This window comes from Argopecten irradians, chromosome 14 (genome assembly GCF_041381155.1).
Source record: "Argopecten irradians isolate NY chromosome 14, Ai_NY, whole genome shotgun sequence".
Taxonomy (NCBI): Eukaryota; Metazoa; Mollusca; class Bivalvia; order Pectinida; family Pectinidae; genus Argopecten; species Argopecten irradians.
Window position 1 is genome coordinate 33,667,376 of NC_091147.1, and position 17,475 is coordinate 33,684,850.

The 17,475-nt window shown below is 34.9% G+C and overlaps 1 protein-coding gene across 1 annotated transcript in view; it reads right to left on the bottom strand.

Annotated features, from left to right (window-relative positions):
* LOC138308195 (26S proteasome non-ATPase regulatory subunit 1-like) overlaps window positions 1-17,475 on the bottom strand; it is a 206,243-nt gene that overhangs the window by 30,903 nt on the left and 157,865 nt on the right. Inside the window, exon 22 of the mRNA XM_069249141.1 lies at window positions 3,549-3,663. Within this exon, the coding sequence (XP_069105242.1) occupies window positions 3,549-3,663 (115 nt within the window). The remainder of the gene's footprint in view (window positions 1-3,548; window positions 3,664-17,475) is intronic.

The window sequence follows — 17,475 nt, forward strand, 5'->3', positions numbered from 1 at the left end:
CATAATACGAAAGACGGGCTAGCTGAAATTCATTTAATCGTATTACCATGCCAATTACATCGAAATGGGAACAACTTCGACACTCCTTGTTTCTCACAGACCTGGCCTTCACCTGTTTGAGTAATTCCTTATTTGTTTGTATAAGGGTTGCACGCCTATTTCCTATAGGACACATATATTTCTTTGTATTTCCCCTTAATGATTCAGGTGTCAAGGTGGCTAAGATGCTCTAGCTGACATATAATATTACCGCTATATAACTCTGCACCGCTGGATTCCTAGTTCGAATCATATTTGGATCCCATCAAATCAATACTCCCAAAGCAGTGATAAAAAGTTGTATTAAATTTTTTTGTCTTTTACGTAGAAGATTCCATTGAATCTGGATCTTTTTGTAAAGGAACTTAACTCTAACCCTAACCAACCTGTATAAATGCGTATCAGTTGATTACGATTTTATAATTCTACTCCGAGAATGGCAGCAATAACATCCAGAGACCCTGGAGAACCATAATCTGTCTGTGAATGGAAGCTGCTTTTAGCCTTTGTAAGTATATTTTAAGCTAGAACACCTCCCTATTGGACCATCCTCATCCCACTCTCTGAATGGTGACGTCAAACTACAGACCAAAGGACTAATACAAGGATTTGAAATAGTCACCAAATCTCAGTTTACAGCCGAACAATTTAATCTAGTGTGATGATTTAATGGGCACACCCTGCATGCATTGTTAAAATGTTATATTTAGTTACAGCTTTAAAGGTATTACGTTTGTCTAAAAAAAATATTGAAAAAGAAAGATATGTTCAGGAATCATAGTTCAGGTTTAGTTAGCGGATTAACAGATTTATATTTCCATATCCTGCTAAAAGCTAGTGGTATTTTAGTAGAGGCAGAATGTTAAAATCATCGGAGAAAAAAAATTGTCAGGTGAACAAAATCTGGAGTTCGAAGAGAAAAACATTATATCAGGCGACGGGATGAGATTGGCAGGAATAAAACAAATTAGATATTGTAAGCCAAACGATTTTCATGTGCGATTGTATTTTGCTTATTTCGTAGGCAATTAGAATGTGTGAAAATAAATCGCAGCAAAAAGAGTTCAACTACATAAGTAAACTACAGCTATTAAACTGTAAATCATGACATTAAATTGTCATGAAATAGTTGTTAGAAAAGAAAATACGAAATTAAATCAACGTAAAAATAAATTTCTTTACAGTAAGCAAGAACCCATATAGTACACTACAGAAGTGGCACCAAAAAATCAAGAAAACAAGGAAATTGATCTTAACATTGAAAGTGATTTAAACCTTTACAAGACGTGGCTTTTGTTTTGAAATTCAATTACACTCTGAACAGTTTTGTTATGTTTTATTCAAATATGTATTATATAAACACTGTTATTGGTCCCAAATTTGTTGACATATCAGGATCAAATTTAACATATCAAGGTGATTTAAGCATTTACAAGATATCGCTAATGTTTTGAAATTCAATTATACTCTGAAAATTTTGTTTAACTTTATTCAAATAGATATGTCGACTGCTGCAATAGCTATAGGCTCCATATTTGTTGACAAATCAAGAGGGACCAATGGAGATTGAGTTCTAAGTTTAAGTGTGATTGGAAGCATGAGTTTCCTAAACTTATCAAACAGACCAGGACATTATTAACCACATTCCATCTACAGATATATCACTAAATGGTTCAATAACCCCAAGTTAAGGTTAAATAATTGTGTATATTGTGTGCTTAAATCATTCTGATTGGTCCCTCAGCTGTCACATGACCAATAAAATATGTCCCCAGGTTTTATCCAGCCAATCAAACAACACATGTTCTATATCAACTTTATACCAATACGACATGTTTTGATAGGCTATACATAATATCTACTGATATCGAGTCATCAATAAGTACCAGAGCATCCATGGACTGGTGACGGGGATAAATGGAGGATCAATCTAGACTATTGGCCTTCAGAGACAAGCTCTTTTTTAAAAAGACGTTCATTTTCTATTGTTTTCCACTTGAAGCTTGACCTTCAGGAATTTAAAAAAAAAAAAAATGTTGATTTTCTATTGTTTACCACATTAAGTATAGCCTTCATAGACAGCTTTGCAAAGATGTTCATTTTCTTTGGTTTGCACATGAAGCACCATTTTATCACTTCTCTGATAAAAAAAAAAAAAAAAAAAAAAAAAAATGTGCAAAGTGGTAAAACAACATACTAATCATAATCATTGGATTGTAAAGTTTGGGCAGTTATCGTGGTTATGAAGATTTGCTGTTTTTGAATCTTTGATACAGTAAACTTGGTTATGGTACATTAAGGAAGGGCCTTTATAAATCTTCCGTCGGTTCTTTCGCTTTTCCTGACCTAAAACAACATGTACTTTTACAACATGTAATTTCGTAACAAATCTTCAGTGGGTGATAGATCTCTCCTCAATAGCCACAGGATTTACAGGGCCAGAAAATTAACTTACAATCAATCAGTAGGGAAAAAACCCTATTACTCCACAATACTGGCTAATAGTTTGACCTTTGACTCCAAAGGTCAGACAGGCCAGATTGGAGGAGTTGAGGTCAGATTACGAGAGGTCAAAGGTTAGAAAGGTCAGACGATGTGATAATACATCCCCATATGGAGGAAGAACATCTCCAAGTCTATTTATCTCTATAAAGAAAGGCTTATAGTATTGCTTCGTCTTTATCTAGTGACACCAGAGGGGATAAATAATCCCGATATTGACCTGGATGCTGGTCAATAGCTTCAGTGATGTCTTTATAAAAAAATCACACTCAAAATATGGCCATTTGATTTCAGTCTTTAAAAGGACCTTTTTTTTCATCAAGCCTTTCTCAATTTTCTGGTACTGATAATCAATCTAAATCTATTATAAAATTAACCAATTTAAAAAAAAAAATTCAAGTTCATCTCCAATGCAATTTCTTCAGAAAATGAAATACGGTAAAGTGTGAAAAAAGGTACTAGAATGACATCTTCAAGTTGACATCCTTTGAAACTTTGAATCCCTAATTTTGTTAGAGTAGATGGATTTGTTGGATATACAAAATGTAGGTCATGACATATTACAAAATAAAACATGTATTTTGTCTTTGTTTTTTATTTGTTGACTTCAGTCAGACCTGCACTGAAGAAGATGACTTTCCATGAAGTGAAGAAGATTAATATTAAAGAGTACAAATGGCCACATGACCTTTAAGACATGCAACCTTGACCTTTGTACCTTTCTGCCAATCAAACGGCACCTGCTACATTGGCATTTCATTTGTTTTCTGCAAGCCTAAATAGTTTAGCCTGCATATTTCTGAGATAAAAGAGACAGTGTTGAGTGATATTCTCGCCATTGTAAGCAGAGGACAGATCTTTTTGACTACTGGAATTCTACAATTTTTGTAGATGATCAAAAAAGAATATTTTTTGCAATTGAATCGCATTCTAATTATGGTACATACATACATATATTTTTTCATTAAGTGAAAGCATTTCTTAGTAACAGAGATATAGCAGTTTACCTTGAGTCCTGTTCCAGCGCAGGCGATTCCGAGGGCCATGGCCGCACCAAATCGTACATGTGGATTGTAGCTCTCTGACAACAGGGACACCACACTCGGACATTGTTCTGGTGTTCTGTAAAATAAAAAACAATCATTGTGTAATTAAAAACTGTCAAAACGAATAAACATATTGATACACATCACTCAAACATTGGATGTTAGCCAGTGCATACATTGTCAGGAAAAATGCAAATCATAGTAACCCAACATATTTCCGTGGTGACTTAATTTAGCATTTTCAAGCCATCGATATTTAAAAAAAAAAAAAAAAGTTATTAAGTCAATTCATTCATTTCATTATCTCTTGTTTTTTTCTCATTTTCTTACAATATTTTATTGGACAAAAAAAAAAAGTTTATCGTAAAGTTTTGAACCAGTAACCAAGAGTTGAAGTCTTGTGGTATAATTTAAGATTTAATTACCATTTGGCCTGAACTAAATGGCCCTTAAACATCGAATAACATTACCATAGAGTACATAAACATCTTGTAAGTGTTTCTTGTACAAACAGCTCGTAAATATTGTCTAAATATAGTATTTACTATAAATCAATACACAAACATAGGGAATACTTATTAAATGATATAGCAGCAGCTTATGATTGGTGAGAGTGTAGTTAATTAATAAGAATGGATGTGTCTGGCTCAATATCAAAAGCTTATAAATCCGGCCAAAATTATATAGACACTATAGCCTACATCTAAAGTCCATGTAGCCTAAACGAATTCTATCTGTTTGGCTGTCAGTGGTCAACATCATACATAGATACTAAATTGAAGAGTCAATGGGGACTAGCACATATTCGACCTAAATTGAAATCCATGGGGTTGAAACACTTTCCCATCTAATGCATGATGCACCTGTGATCAATAGTAATGTAAATTTTATTAAGTAAATCAAAAGGCCCATTGGGCTGCAAAGAAATGGTCAGTCTCTTGCCAATGTTCTGTCAAGTCTGCCTCAAAAGGAATCATCCCTGTAGAAAGACTACCTGCTTATAAATAAGGCTGTTTTTTTTTAATTAGTTTCTAAATGGTACATTTCAACATAATTGTACCTGTGTATACATATTTCTTTGACAGTTCTTGTGTGGTCTTTATAGCTACTATAATTAACATTAATCAAAAAGACAAGACACATCCGTTTTTGCCAGCGTTAGGATACAAAGTAAATTGTATACAAGTTTGATAAAGTGACTGGTACGCTGTAACCTCCAGAAAAACAGGAAGAAATACAGACAGATTAAAAAATCTAACATTCTTAAGTTTTATTACGCGCCTTTATCAAACATAAAGATAAATTCTGGCCTCTACTTGATGTATGACCTCCACGATTATGTGGACGACCTCTAAAAGTACAAGTATCTATGTTAATGTTACAGGGCTTCCCGTGGACACTCCTAATGGGCAGATAACTCTAGTCAAACTTATCATATTGATGGCCGATGTATGTGATTTGTGATATCGAGCCTACTGTTACAGCAGCAATCCTATCCCCCCTCCCCACCGTGTCACATTCCATAGAGCCCTATAGGTTACAGTAGTAGTTGTTTTATATAGTATATCTCCTTATCATAACAACTTTGGCTCTACTTTGAGGCAAAATATTCTAAAAGATATTACATTGGATATCATTTATATTCTAGCCCTTCTTCTGTTTCAAATTTGTTTTTACACAGATCTTGTTAATTATGCTTATAAGTGGCTTTTAAAAAATGTTTGTGCCAGGCAGTTTTGCAAAGCAATTTCTCCGACACAAAGGAAAAGTAACCGGCCAATATATGACCTCAATTTGTTTAGAAAATGCATGCTGTTAATATGCCTGTCAAATGAAAATGGCAACTTTGTCAAATTGGGAATGGACAGTACAATACAGGACAGAGTGACCATTATGCACATCCCCCCCAAACTCAGGCATGGACTTTAAAATTTGTTTTTTTCCTAAGAAGGGTTGTATTAGCATAGAAAAACATTGCTTGTTTGTTGTTTATTATCCCGTGAAATTAACTTTGAATGTCTTTTTGAAGTGGAATCTCCTTGCAGTAGCTGATGGCTAAATGTTCTGTCAAAGGTCACATCTTCTACAACAGAGACCAGAACATTTCTTGCTACCAGATACCATATGCTCCAATCATAGCTTTCAGCTTTTCTCCAGAAATCTTCATCTGAAGTAACCCAATAACCTGATAACCAACGCTGATCAATCATTAGAGTTAAAACAGGGTGTTTTAGCATCAGAATGTATATAGATCCCTGCAGATAGACAAAGTCGATCAATAGCCACCCACACCATGTAAAATGTCATCAATTGACATTTTCTCTCTGTCAGTATTCACTGTGACAAAGACAAAATTAAGGTAAATATGAAGCCAAGCATCTCTAATCCCGTCCAGCTCAATCAAGTCGTTCGTTATTTCAACAAGCATTTGATGATACATCATTGAAGGACTAAAATTGTCGGTCAGTCAGAGAATACCCGATCATGTTATCAAAACATTATTGATTTTATATATGCATAGCAATTGTTGTCCGTCTTGTTATTTTTCAGACTGATTTTCCGCAGATTGAATAAAATGTTCCTGTCAAAGTCTATATATCAGTAACGAAATCAAAGCACTGGCTTCTAAGTCTTATACAACATCCTGTATCAAAGTAAGATCGTATTGGTTCTGGCCGTCTGCTGTACTTATCGGCAACAGATCGCCATTGCCTCGCTAATAGAGCTGTGATTTTACATAATGACCTGCTCGCGTGGCTTGGTATAAAACTATCACCTCATCTCTCATACCAAACCACACAAAAATTAGCCAACGGTCAGCCACTCTATCGACAACATCAAACAAACTTATTGGCCTGTTGTGATAAAGAGTCACAAGTGTCATGCATTTTGATTGGTTAACAAGCAGAGGAAGCTCCCTTGTGATTGGTTCAAATATAAAGTACATATGCACTTTAATGAAAGCTCCTTTTTCATTGGATAAAAATGGATGAAGCTTGTTGATTGGTTTAAATCAAAGAGATGAAGTACATGAGCGATATGTAGGATCTTTTGATTCGTTGACAAATTGCAGAAGAACTAATTTTGAGTAGTTGATCAAAAGTACATTAACACATGATGTTTTAATGTTGTGAAATGTCTCCTAAATTAAGCATACCTATCTTAGAAGACTCAAAAATATATCTATTATTGTTTCCCACATAAGGTTAAACTGATTGTCAATAACTAAAACTTTACACCTAGTGTCACTTTCAATAGCTAAAATGATAAATGTTATTTGCTAGCCACCACAGGTATTATCCAACAAGATTTTTATTTTGGGAAATAAAAAGAGGGTGAAAACACTTTTTGCTAAATGAAATCCCTATAAATCTTTCCTTGAAGCTCCTTCAAATCCATAGTACATCAATCATTACCTTAACTTATCATTATTTGTCCATGTGCCAAATTACCAAATAGGCACCATGGTTGCTCCTCATGACCTTGACCTTTGACCTTGTAGTCAGGTGGCCTGACCTAAGGGTTGATGACTCCTGGGTGATCCTGAGCTCTCCAGCTGTGTAGTAGTCTGTACATACCTATATCTTAGTCCACCAAATATCAAGCACTAATAGTCACTCAGGTGTTTTACTAAAAAAACGTAAATTGTCCCTATCAAATAAACATCAAGGATCTTTTAACCTCATTTAAAATACATAAATTTCGACCAGACATCACTCCAGTTTTCTGTACAGAGGGAAACTGCATGTTGTAAGACTTGTTCCCAATTACATCACCAACATGGTCTCTTTGAAGTCAGAGCTCAGTCAATCAGTCACCCATGGAGGGTCAGTCTATAGGGTCCAAAAACATAAATTCTGTTAACAGAACAGGAGTACTGTTATAAACCACCCCACCTCAATATCTCCTTTGTTGCTATGGTAACAGAACAGGAGTACTGTTATAAACCACCCCACCTCAATATCTCCTTTGTTGCTATGGTAACAGAACAGGAGTACTGTTATAAACCACCCCACCTCAATATCTCCTTTGTTGCTATGGTAACAGAACAGGAGTACTGTTAAACACCCCACCTCAATTCTTTGTTGCTATGTAACGAACAGGAGTACTGTTATAAACCACCCCACCTCAATATCTCCTTTGTTGCTATGGTAACAGAACAGGAGTACTGTTATAAACCACCCCACCTCAATATCTCCTTTGTTGCTATGGTAACAGAACAGGAGTACTGTTATAAACCACCCCACCTCAATATCTCCTTTGTTGCTATGGTAACAGAACAGGAGTACTGTTATAAACCACCCCACCTCAATATCTCCTTTGTTGCTATGGTAACAGAACAGGAGTACTGTTATAAACCACCCCACCTCAATATCTCCTTTGTTGCTATGGTAACAGAACAGGAGTACTGTTATAAACCACCCCACCTCAATATCTCCTTTGTTGCTATGGTAACAGAACAGGAGTACTGTTATAAACCACCCCACCTCAATATCTCCTTTGTTGCTATGGTAACAGAACAGGAGTACTGTTATAAACCACCCCACCTCAATATCTCCTTTGTTGCTATGGTAACAGAACAGGAGTACTGTTATAAACCACCCCACCTCAATATCTCCTTTGTTGCTATGGTAACCTATGGTAACAGAACAGGAGTACTGTTATAAACCACCCCACCTCAATATCTCCTTTGTTGCTATGGTAACAGAACAGGAGTACTGTTATAAACCACCCCACCTCAATATCTACTTTGTTGCTATGGTAACAGTCATAACATTACATCTCCCTTGTTGCCATGACGACAAATCTAACACTGAATCTTTTCTGTGTTTATGTTATTGTAGTATTCGCTTTTATTTATTTTCATTAATTTTTTTTCTGATTAGGGTATGCCTTCTGAGAAGAGAAACAATTTGAAAGTCTGAAAATAAAAATTTTTTAAGGATCCTTCCTTATTTTTTTGTTTTTATATAGTTGAGATTTTCTTTCGCCTCATTCAATCCCTAATACTTCATTTTGTGTGTGTGCAGCTGTGCACTGGCCTAGTGTGCAGCTGTGCACTGGCCTAGTGTGCAGAATTCAAGCCAGCATGCAACCTCTCCACACTGAACGGTGTTCCAGTGGAACCGTTTCCAGATCAATGGAGTTGAAGATTGATCAGCCCCGTCCCGGCCCGTTATCAGAGTAATTACACATGGAGAAGACTGTGATTGCCCTCATACGGCTAATTGTTATGAAGAAATTCTCTGATCTAATTGTTTTGCAGTGTTGGTGAGAACACACAAAGTTCCCATACTTCTAATCAGTCATTATTGGAAAACAAATCTGCTACTTATCACCGAGGGGAGAACAACACTAACTTAAAGCTGTGGGTCTCCTTATAAGAATGGTCTCTAACCAAGTTATCAAATGCACTTTCAATATCACACTATCTGAAATGGTGTCTCCAATATCTTAATCAATACACCAACCTTATCTTACAGGTTTCGATCGTGTCAATCTGGGCCTAGTTTCAACAACATTCCTTAGTTTTAAGGAATTTCTTATCTAAAGAAATTCGCTATAAGGAATTAGTTTTTAAGGAAGGCTACTTTGCCTATGTTTTATTCCCATAACATCTATAATGCTTTTCAAATACAATAAAAATTATGACGTCACAATGGATACCTACACACAAGGGAGGCAACTCTAATATATCCTGTTCTGAATATTATTTACAGGTGTGACAAACAAAAGGCTATTGCATGGTTTTCGAGTAATAAGTTCCAAGTGACAAGAAATCATGCAATTATGCAGATCGAAACACAGGAAATAGGGAGACTATTTCTAATGATGACCTATCTGTACTCAGAGATTATCGGATTATACAATTACTGCCATATGATAAATATCTACAGCAGATGTTTCATTATTGATATAATGAGAACGTTATTAAATGTTAATGACGTGATTTACCCTAAATCTGACTTCTAATACCATACAGTGACATCATAAACAAATCTGACTTTGCGTATATCACTCATTAGGATATTTAGCATGCTTTCAGAAGTATAACTGAATTATTTACATTCAATTCCTGAAGTTGGATATCTGATTAAGGTATTTCACCACCACCTGGAGATTGAACCACCATACAACTTAAAAGTACTAGCAACCTGGAATAGTCACCTTTACAGCTCTGACATTTCCAATAGCGTAATTAACCTTTCAGAGACTGTGACCCAGAATTGAAAGACTAGTTGTTCAATTGTGTCGGACAAGTAATCAAATGTTGAACACATTAACCACTATGCCTCCACAGCAAAAATATAATGTTGGGTGATGGTGGTAGAAAACTTGACACCATAACATTTTAACGACTGTCATCAGGGGTAAATATAGGTACATAGGACTTTAGCTCATCACTGCACAACAGTGATAGAAATTTGGACAATCTTAACTACACGGCCATCACAGGAAAGATCTGAAAGGGATGGGTGAAAGAATGTCCAACTCCCCTTTTAGTAACAGGGATTCAGAGGTACAGATGAAGTAATAATTTTCTAGGACACCTTAGCCACTTGGCTAACCCTATAGTTAAATGTTAGGCACCTAACCACTCTCGCGACGCTGTAAAATAGACACCTTAACCACTAGCCTATCTTAGACACTGGCAGAGACTAAAGTGGTAGAAAGTTAGACAACTTAACCACCCAACCACTGCAACTCCAAAGTAAATAAATGGAAAATTTGAGAGCATGTGTACTAAAACTTAAGTTGCTTGAATACTTGTTCACTAGGACTCCTCTAAGAACAGATCAGTAGAAGAGTTGTGAGGCTTGTGATTTAAGTAAATCAGAATTCTATACATGCCCACACTATCACACAGACATAGCCTATGATATTTGATTGATGGAAGCTGTCAACACGGTACAAACGCGACACTAGCACACATCCTACACTCTTTTATCAGTATTGAGGTAAAGTGTTTTCGTGACTTCTTTTTCTTGTTGTTTTTCTTTTAAAATCTTTGCTGACCTCAGATACCCTGCCCTAGGTCATTCATTAAAGCTTTTAAAGGTGTGTCCACCGAGATATTTGACTATTCATATCACAGCATCTATCCTATATCATTTGACATTAATAATAGTTCACCTATATATAGCTACTTTTATCAGGTCGCAGAAAAAATAATTAGTTACTTCCAATTCAATTACTCTTCAATAGAATCTTGTGATAATTTCTGAAAAAAACACTCTTTTTTTTTTGAGTAAATGTATATTCTTGTTGGGGATATGTACCCAATTTCTATGAATATCTTTTGCCTAAAATCCTTCGAGGAGAATTCATTTATATATTTCTTTGGTCAAAGATATGTGGGATTTTTAAAATATAAAGCATTCCTTCTATCAAAAGTAGTAAAATTATATACCAAGATCAAACACATTCATTTTTGTAACAGTCTTGTACTTATACACTCAACTTCTATAGGTGTTCAGAAGAATTTGATTATGAAAATGAATAATCATCATCATCCCTTTTCTGTGTCAATGGGTCGTGTCCTGATCACTTATGGCTGATTCCATTGTCACATCTGAGGTAACACAGGTTTGATTTTGACAGACTCACATCATACGCAGATGACAGGTGAACATTTGTCAGGTGTAAATCGGTTGAATCACTTCAAGGGCATCTATGGCGTCTAACCGAAACCACGAGGTAATTACAAATTAATATTTAATATAACATCTACTGTTGTACTTAGATTATTGTCACATGCTTAGAGTTCTAAATAGACACTTCTAGGGCTTATATACTAAAAATATTTTACAGTTTATGCTTCTGACTTTCATCTTAAATTTTCTATTGTTTCTTCACACACGAAAACAGATCTGGATAATTTCTATCTAAATACGCACCTATGAAGTTTCTGATGTACGCTAAGAGGATTTTTCATAGCTAATACTGTATCACAAAGAACGCTTTGTTCTAAAACAAAGCAAAATGAAAGATTTCAGATCTTCACATCATGTCTTGACTGACTTATCAAAATCACCAAAAGTTTAAATTTAGACTAAAACTTCAGAATACAACTTCATTGATAACTAACAAGTCACATATTTAATGTCTATGGGAACATGTACTTAAATTTTTTAGCATAAGTCTCATGATTGTTTATATTTAGAAGATTTTCACATTCAGTTCATCGTGCTGATATTTAATATGTTTTGAAATACTTTAAAATTATGTCAATCACTACGAATCAGGTACTGTCATCATAAAATTTAACTTGAGTAAGTCATGCAACGTCACCAATTAGAGCAAGAGGTCAAATCTAAATTTCGTATCAGTTTCTAGCTAACAAATAAATGTATTGTACAAATATTACATGTTATTTCAGAATTAGAAATGAGGCCTGCATGACTGAAAAATATACCATACAGTTTACTCATTTCAAATTATCAATGTATCGATCTATCCACTCAATTGAAATAAAGTAATTCATACAGTGGGTTTTTTTTTTTTTTCAATTTCAAATTTCGACACAATTTCCATGTTAAATGAGCCCGGTGTATTATTTCAATGTGAGTACATTCTTATTGACTCCTAATTAATAAGATCTTTGATTTGTTACATTTTTCAACCTGATCTGTACCAATTAAACCAGCTGAACAAGTTTATGACAACATTTCAGCTGGATCAGAATTAAAATGATTCTACAAGGTGATAGAGTATGTTTTACTGACCTATAGGGTAAACAGCAACATTGGGTTTAAAGCATTAATTGGTAAAACTGTCTTAAACCGTTGTCTTGTCGACACCAAATTAGTTCTGGTCGCTGTTTTGTGTGACTATGAAAATATTTTCAGATAGCCAGACATCTACGTGATGGTCAAATAGACTCTAACACGCCAGACAAACTATTGGTTTACAGGCACCGTGGCCTAATTCAGTCTTTATAGACATATAGACTGCCAAGACAGACTGTTGATGATAAAGATGATATACAAACAACCATTTTGGTGAAAAGGCAATCAGCCACAAAGTATCTGATAATTAAAGTTGTATCTATATATAAAATTGCATAAAGTGGTATTTGACAGTGAGATGAGATTGGAGTTTTTGATAGTGAGAATGGAGTGGTATTTCATGGTGAGATTCGCATGGAATTTGACAGTGAGATTCGAAGAGTACTTGACATTGATCCTGAAGTGGTATTTGACAGTGAGATAAAAATGAAATTTGACAGTGAGATGAGATTGGAGTTTTTGACAGTGAGAACGGAGTGGTAATTCATGGTGAGATTGGAATGGAATTTGACAGTGAGATTTGAAGAGTACTTGACAGTGATCCTGAAGTGGTATTTGACAGTGAAATAGAAGTAGTATTCAACAGTGAGATGAGATCAGAGTTTTTGACAGTGAGACAGCAATGGTGGTTAACAGTGATACTGGACTTAATTTGATAGTGAGATACTAGGAGTGGTATTTGACAGTAAGAAAGGAATGGTATTTGACAGTAAGAAAGGAGTGGTATATGACAGTAAGAAAGGAGTGGTACTTGACAGTAAGAAAGGAGTGGTATTTGATAGTAAGAAAGGAGTGGTATATGACAGTAAGAAAGGAGTGGTATTTGACAGTAAGAAAGGAGTGGTATTTGACAGTAAGAAAGGAGTGGTATTTGACAGTAAGAAAGGAGTGTTATATGACAGTAAGAAAGGAGTGGTACTTGACAGTAAGAAAGGAGTGGTATTTGACAGTAAGAAAGGAGTGGTATATGACAGTAAGAAAGGAGTGGTGTTTGACAGTAAGAAAGGAGTGGTTTTTGACAGTAAGAAAGGAGTGGTATATGACAGTAAGAAAGGAGTGGTGTTTGACAGTAAGAAAGGAGTGGTATTGAATTAACAGTAGAACACGATTGTTATTTAACATTGGTACCTAAATGCTTGTTATTGAAGGAGTGAAAGAGTAAAGTATTTGTATTCTTTTGAGACAGGCAAAGATGGGTATTAAATAGACATGAAATGTAAACTAAAGGTCATACAGAACGTCATGTAAACCTTCTCTTAGAAGTTCAAATCCATTACTTGAAAACTGATTACTTTAACAAACACGAGTACTTTTCATTCAGATGAAAAACTTCAGTGTAAAACTTAGAAGAAATTCTCTGATTAAGGATAGCGTGTGAATTGAATCAATGATACGGATAGTTAGCAATAAATGATAACAAGAGAACAAGAAAAACAGAATATTTTTTTTCCGTGATTCTTCTTCGGAAACAAAGGATATCACGCAAACACTGTACTGACCAGGATAAACTTTACATAGACACGTGTACTCTTGGAGTATCAGAAACATGTTAAGCTTCTGATCCCAATCAGGTAAGTATTGTCAGGGCTGTGTAGTTGGAGAAATGAAGGAGAAATCTAGGCTTGGAATCAATTATCTCCTTAAACCAAAGTCTATAGGACATGTACAGCCAACATACATCAAATTAGGTCCACATGCATCGCATTACAAGCTTTTATAACGATTTATCACAGTTAATATCAGCATCATCCGAAATTATTCGGTCAAGACAACAGACGAAGAATTTTATTTAGGTTATAATGCCTAAGAGGCTATATAAGCCATCAAAAAATTTAGATTCGTAAACATAGAAAAAACTTATCAAGAAATTTCATTTACTGCCCTTGGTGGCTTCCTACGTAGACTCTCAAGCCTATAATACCGTCTTTTTTCGCATGATACTACAATTCGCACACCTGGCCCAAACTGTTAGCATACCTGAATTGAACATTCCTCCAATCTAGCCCCACTCTGAACTATTACATTGAGTTATCATAAAACGCGGTAGCAGGCTTGGATCGCTCCTTCATTTACATTGGCATCAAAATATCATACACTTCTCTCAATACTGAATTAATTTTTTTGCTGTTCCAAATCAGTTATTTTCAAGTTGTAACAATAAGATGATAACAGACTAAATTAGAAAATTGAATTCAGTTAGAAAGGACCTACTGAAATGGTCCTTTGAAGCAGTGATTCCTAAACCCTTCAAAACTAAACATCTTTCTTTTTAAGGAATTCCAATGTCTTTTGTTGCCCTTGTTGTTATTATAACAACAAGGGCAACAAAAGACATTGGAATCCCTAAAAGAAAGATAAGCTGTATAAACCTGCTGAATTTTATGGAGATTATAACAGGGAATGCATTTAGATTTTAACTCCTGAAGGAGTCACATTGATTTCCTAAAATAACGATTGGCTGTGTTAAACTGCTGGATTGTTTTTATGGTGATGCTACTGACAAGGAATGTATAGTATTATCTGCAGGTTGCTTAGCTTATTTTTCTCTACTGACAAGGAATGTATAGTATTATCTGCAGGTTGCTTAGCTTATTTTTCTCTACTGACAAGGAATGTATAGTATTATCTGCAGGTTGCTTAGCTTATTTTTCTCTACTGACTAGGTATGTATAGTATTATCTGCAGGTTGCTTAGCTTATTTTTCTCTACTGACTAGGTATGTATAGTATTATCTGCAGGTTGCTTAGCTTATTTTTCTCTACTGATAAGGAATGTCTCGTATTATCTGAAGGTTGCTTCGCTTATTTTTCTCTACTGACAAGGAATGTATAGTATTATCTGCAGGTTGCTTCGCTTATTTTTCTCTACTGACAAGGAATGTCTTGTATTATCTGCAGGTTGCTTAGCTTATTTTTCTCTACTGACAAGGAATGTATAGTATTATCTGCAGGTTGCTTCGCTTATTTTTCTCTACTGACAAGGAATGTCTTGTATTATCTGCAGGTTGCTTAGCTTATTTTTCTCTACTGACAAGGAATGTATAGTATTATCTGCAGGTTGCTTCGCTTATTTTTCTCTACTGATAAGGAATGTATAGTATTATCTGCAGATTGCTTCGCTTATTTTTCTCTACTGACAAGGGATGTCTAGTACTATCTGCAGGTTGCTTAGCTTATTTTTCTCTACTGACAAGGAATGTATAGTATTATCTGCAGGTTGCTTAGCTTATTTTTCTCTACTGACAAGGAATGTATAGTATTATCTGCAGGTTGCTTAGCTTATTTTTCTCTACTGACAAGGAATGTCTCGTATTATCTGCAGGTTGCTTCGCTTATTTTTCTCTACTGACAAGGAATGTATAGTATTATCTGCAGGTTGCTTAGCTTATTTTTCTCTACTGACAAGGAATGTATAGTATTATCTGCAGGTTGCTTCGCTTATTTTTCTCTACTGACAAGGAATGTATAGTATTATCTGCAGGTTGGTTCGCTTATTTTTCTCTACTGACAAGGAATGTCTAGTATTATCTGCAGGTTGCTTCGCTTATTTTTCTCTACTGACAAGGGACGTCTAGTATTATCTGCAGGTTGCTTAGCTTATTTTTCTCTGATCTGAAACTTATAAGTCAGTATCTTTGGTAAAACTGATAAAGGCAACACCACTAGTATGTCAGATACAACCTTGTGTGTGATTGGTTCACTGACAAATGCATCGCATGTTATCTTGTCAATGATTGGTCCATTGATAAATATACCAGATTATACCTTGTAAATGATTGGCCCATGGAAAATAAGGTATCAGATATTATCTTGTCAGTGATTAGTTTACTGGAAATACACCAGATATTAATTACCTGTTAATAATTGGTAAACAAAATGTCTAACAACAACTGCATCATTTTTTTTTCTGATATCATTCACAAGCTTAAGAAGCAGAATGTTTCACTGTTTACACTAAAATTACTTAAACTAAGGCGGTTTTATAGAGTCAATATGTAGGAGAAAAGGAAATTTTATAATTTCTTATATCATAATTAACAAAACTATAAATATGAAAATAGAGCCTGCCTTGGTTCATGAGAAATCTTGTTAACATAGCTCAATAGACAAGTTAATTATTTTTTCCCTTTACTGTAAGTGGAACACATAAAGTCATTAAATGCTTTAATTATCTCAGCCATAAAGGTAACATGATGCACCAAGAAAATGCATTTGTAAGACATTGCGGTAACTTCTTTCACCAAAAAAACCCAGCTTTAGCAGCAGGTATAACTCAATCTGCACACCTGGCCTAGATTTGTCCCAGAGCAGAAAGAGGAAACCCACTGCTCTGATAATGAACCTATCGTCTATTAACTAGATTGCCTGAAGACAGAGATGCACAGAAATAGCATTAAATCTACGTCTGTAATGACATGGTAAAGCCCTCGGTCCCAATCCTCTTATTTCACCTACCAAATATTTCATTATCTTGTGTAGACCTTTATTAACAGAACTGGTGGTCAGGTGTATAGGTCCAATGACAGACTCTGACAGCCACATTCTAATTATATCCCTGGCAGTTTGTCTTTATAAAGGTGAATTCATAGTGCATAGGTATAGAAATCCAAATTAGTGCTTGGGAAATGCCTGTGTAGACTCGATCTTCTTCATTCCATCTTCATCATTCTGTAAGTACTTTACATATATCTTTCTTCATAATTTTTAATTGTCATATATGTATTTAAGAATTTAAATTTTCAATAATATATATATTCTAATAAAAAGACAAAATTAAAAATAAAGGAATTAAGAACTAACAGAAAAATGAATTTCAAAGCAATCATTGTTTCATAAGAGGTTGTTTTGTATTAATGTTTTACCAACATGAGTTACCTCCCCTATTAATCTTTTCTAAGAGTTGGCATATTTTGACCGATACTTTATATCATTTTCCTTATCTCACTGAAAAAAATCTGAAAAAAGATCTACATGAAGATATTTCGTAAATAGTAGAAACTCAAAATGTCAGAACTGTTCAAGAGCTCTCTTCCATATATAATATTAGACGGACAGATGCAATGTGACAGGACAGGAAATACATCAACAACACCATAGCCC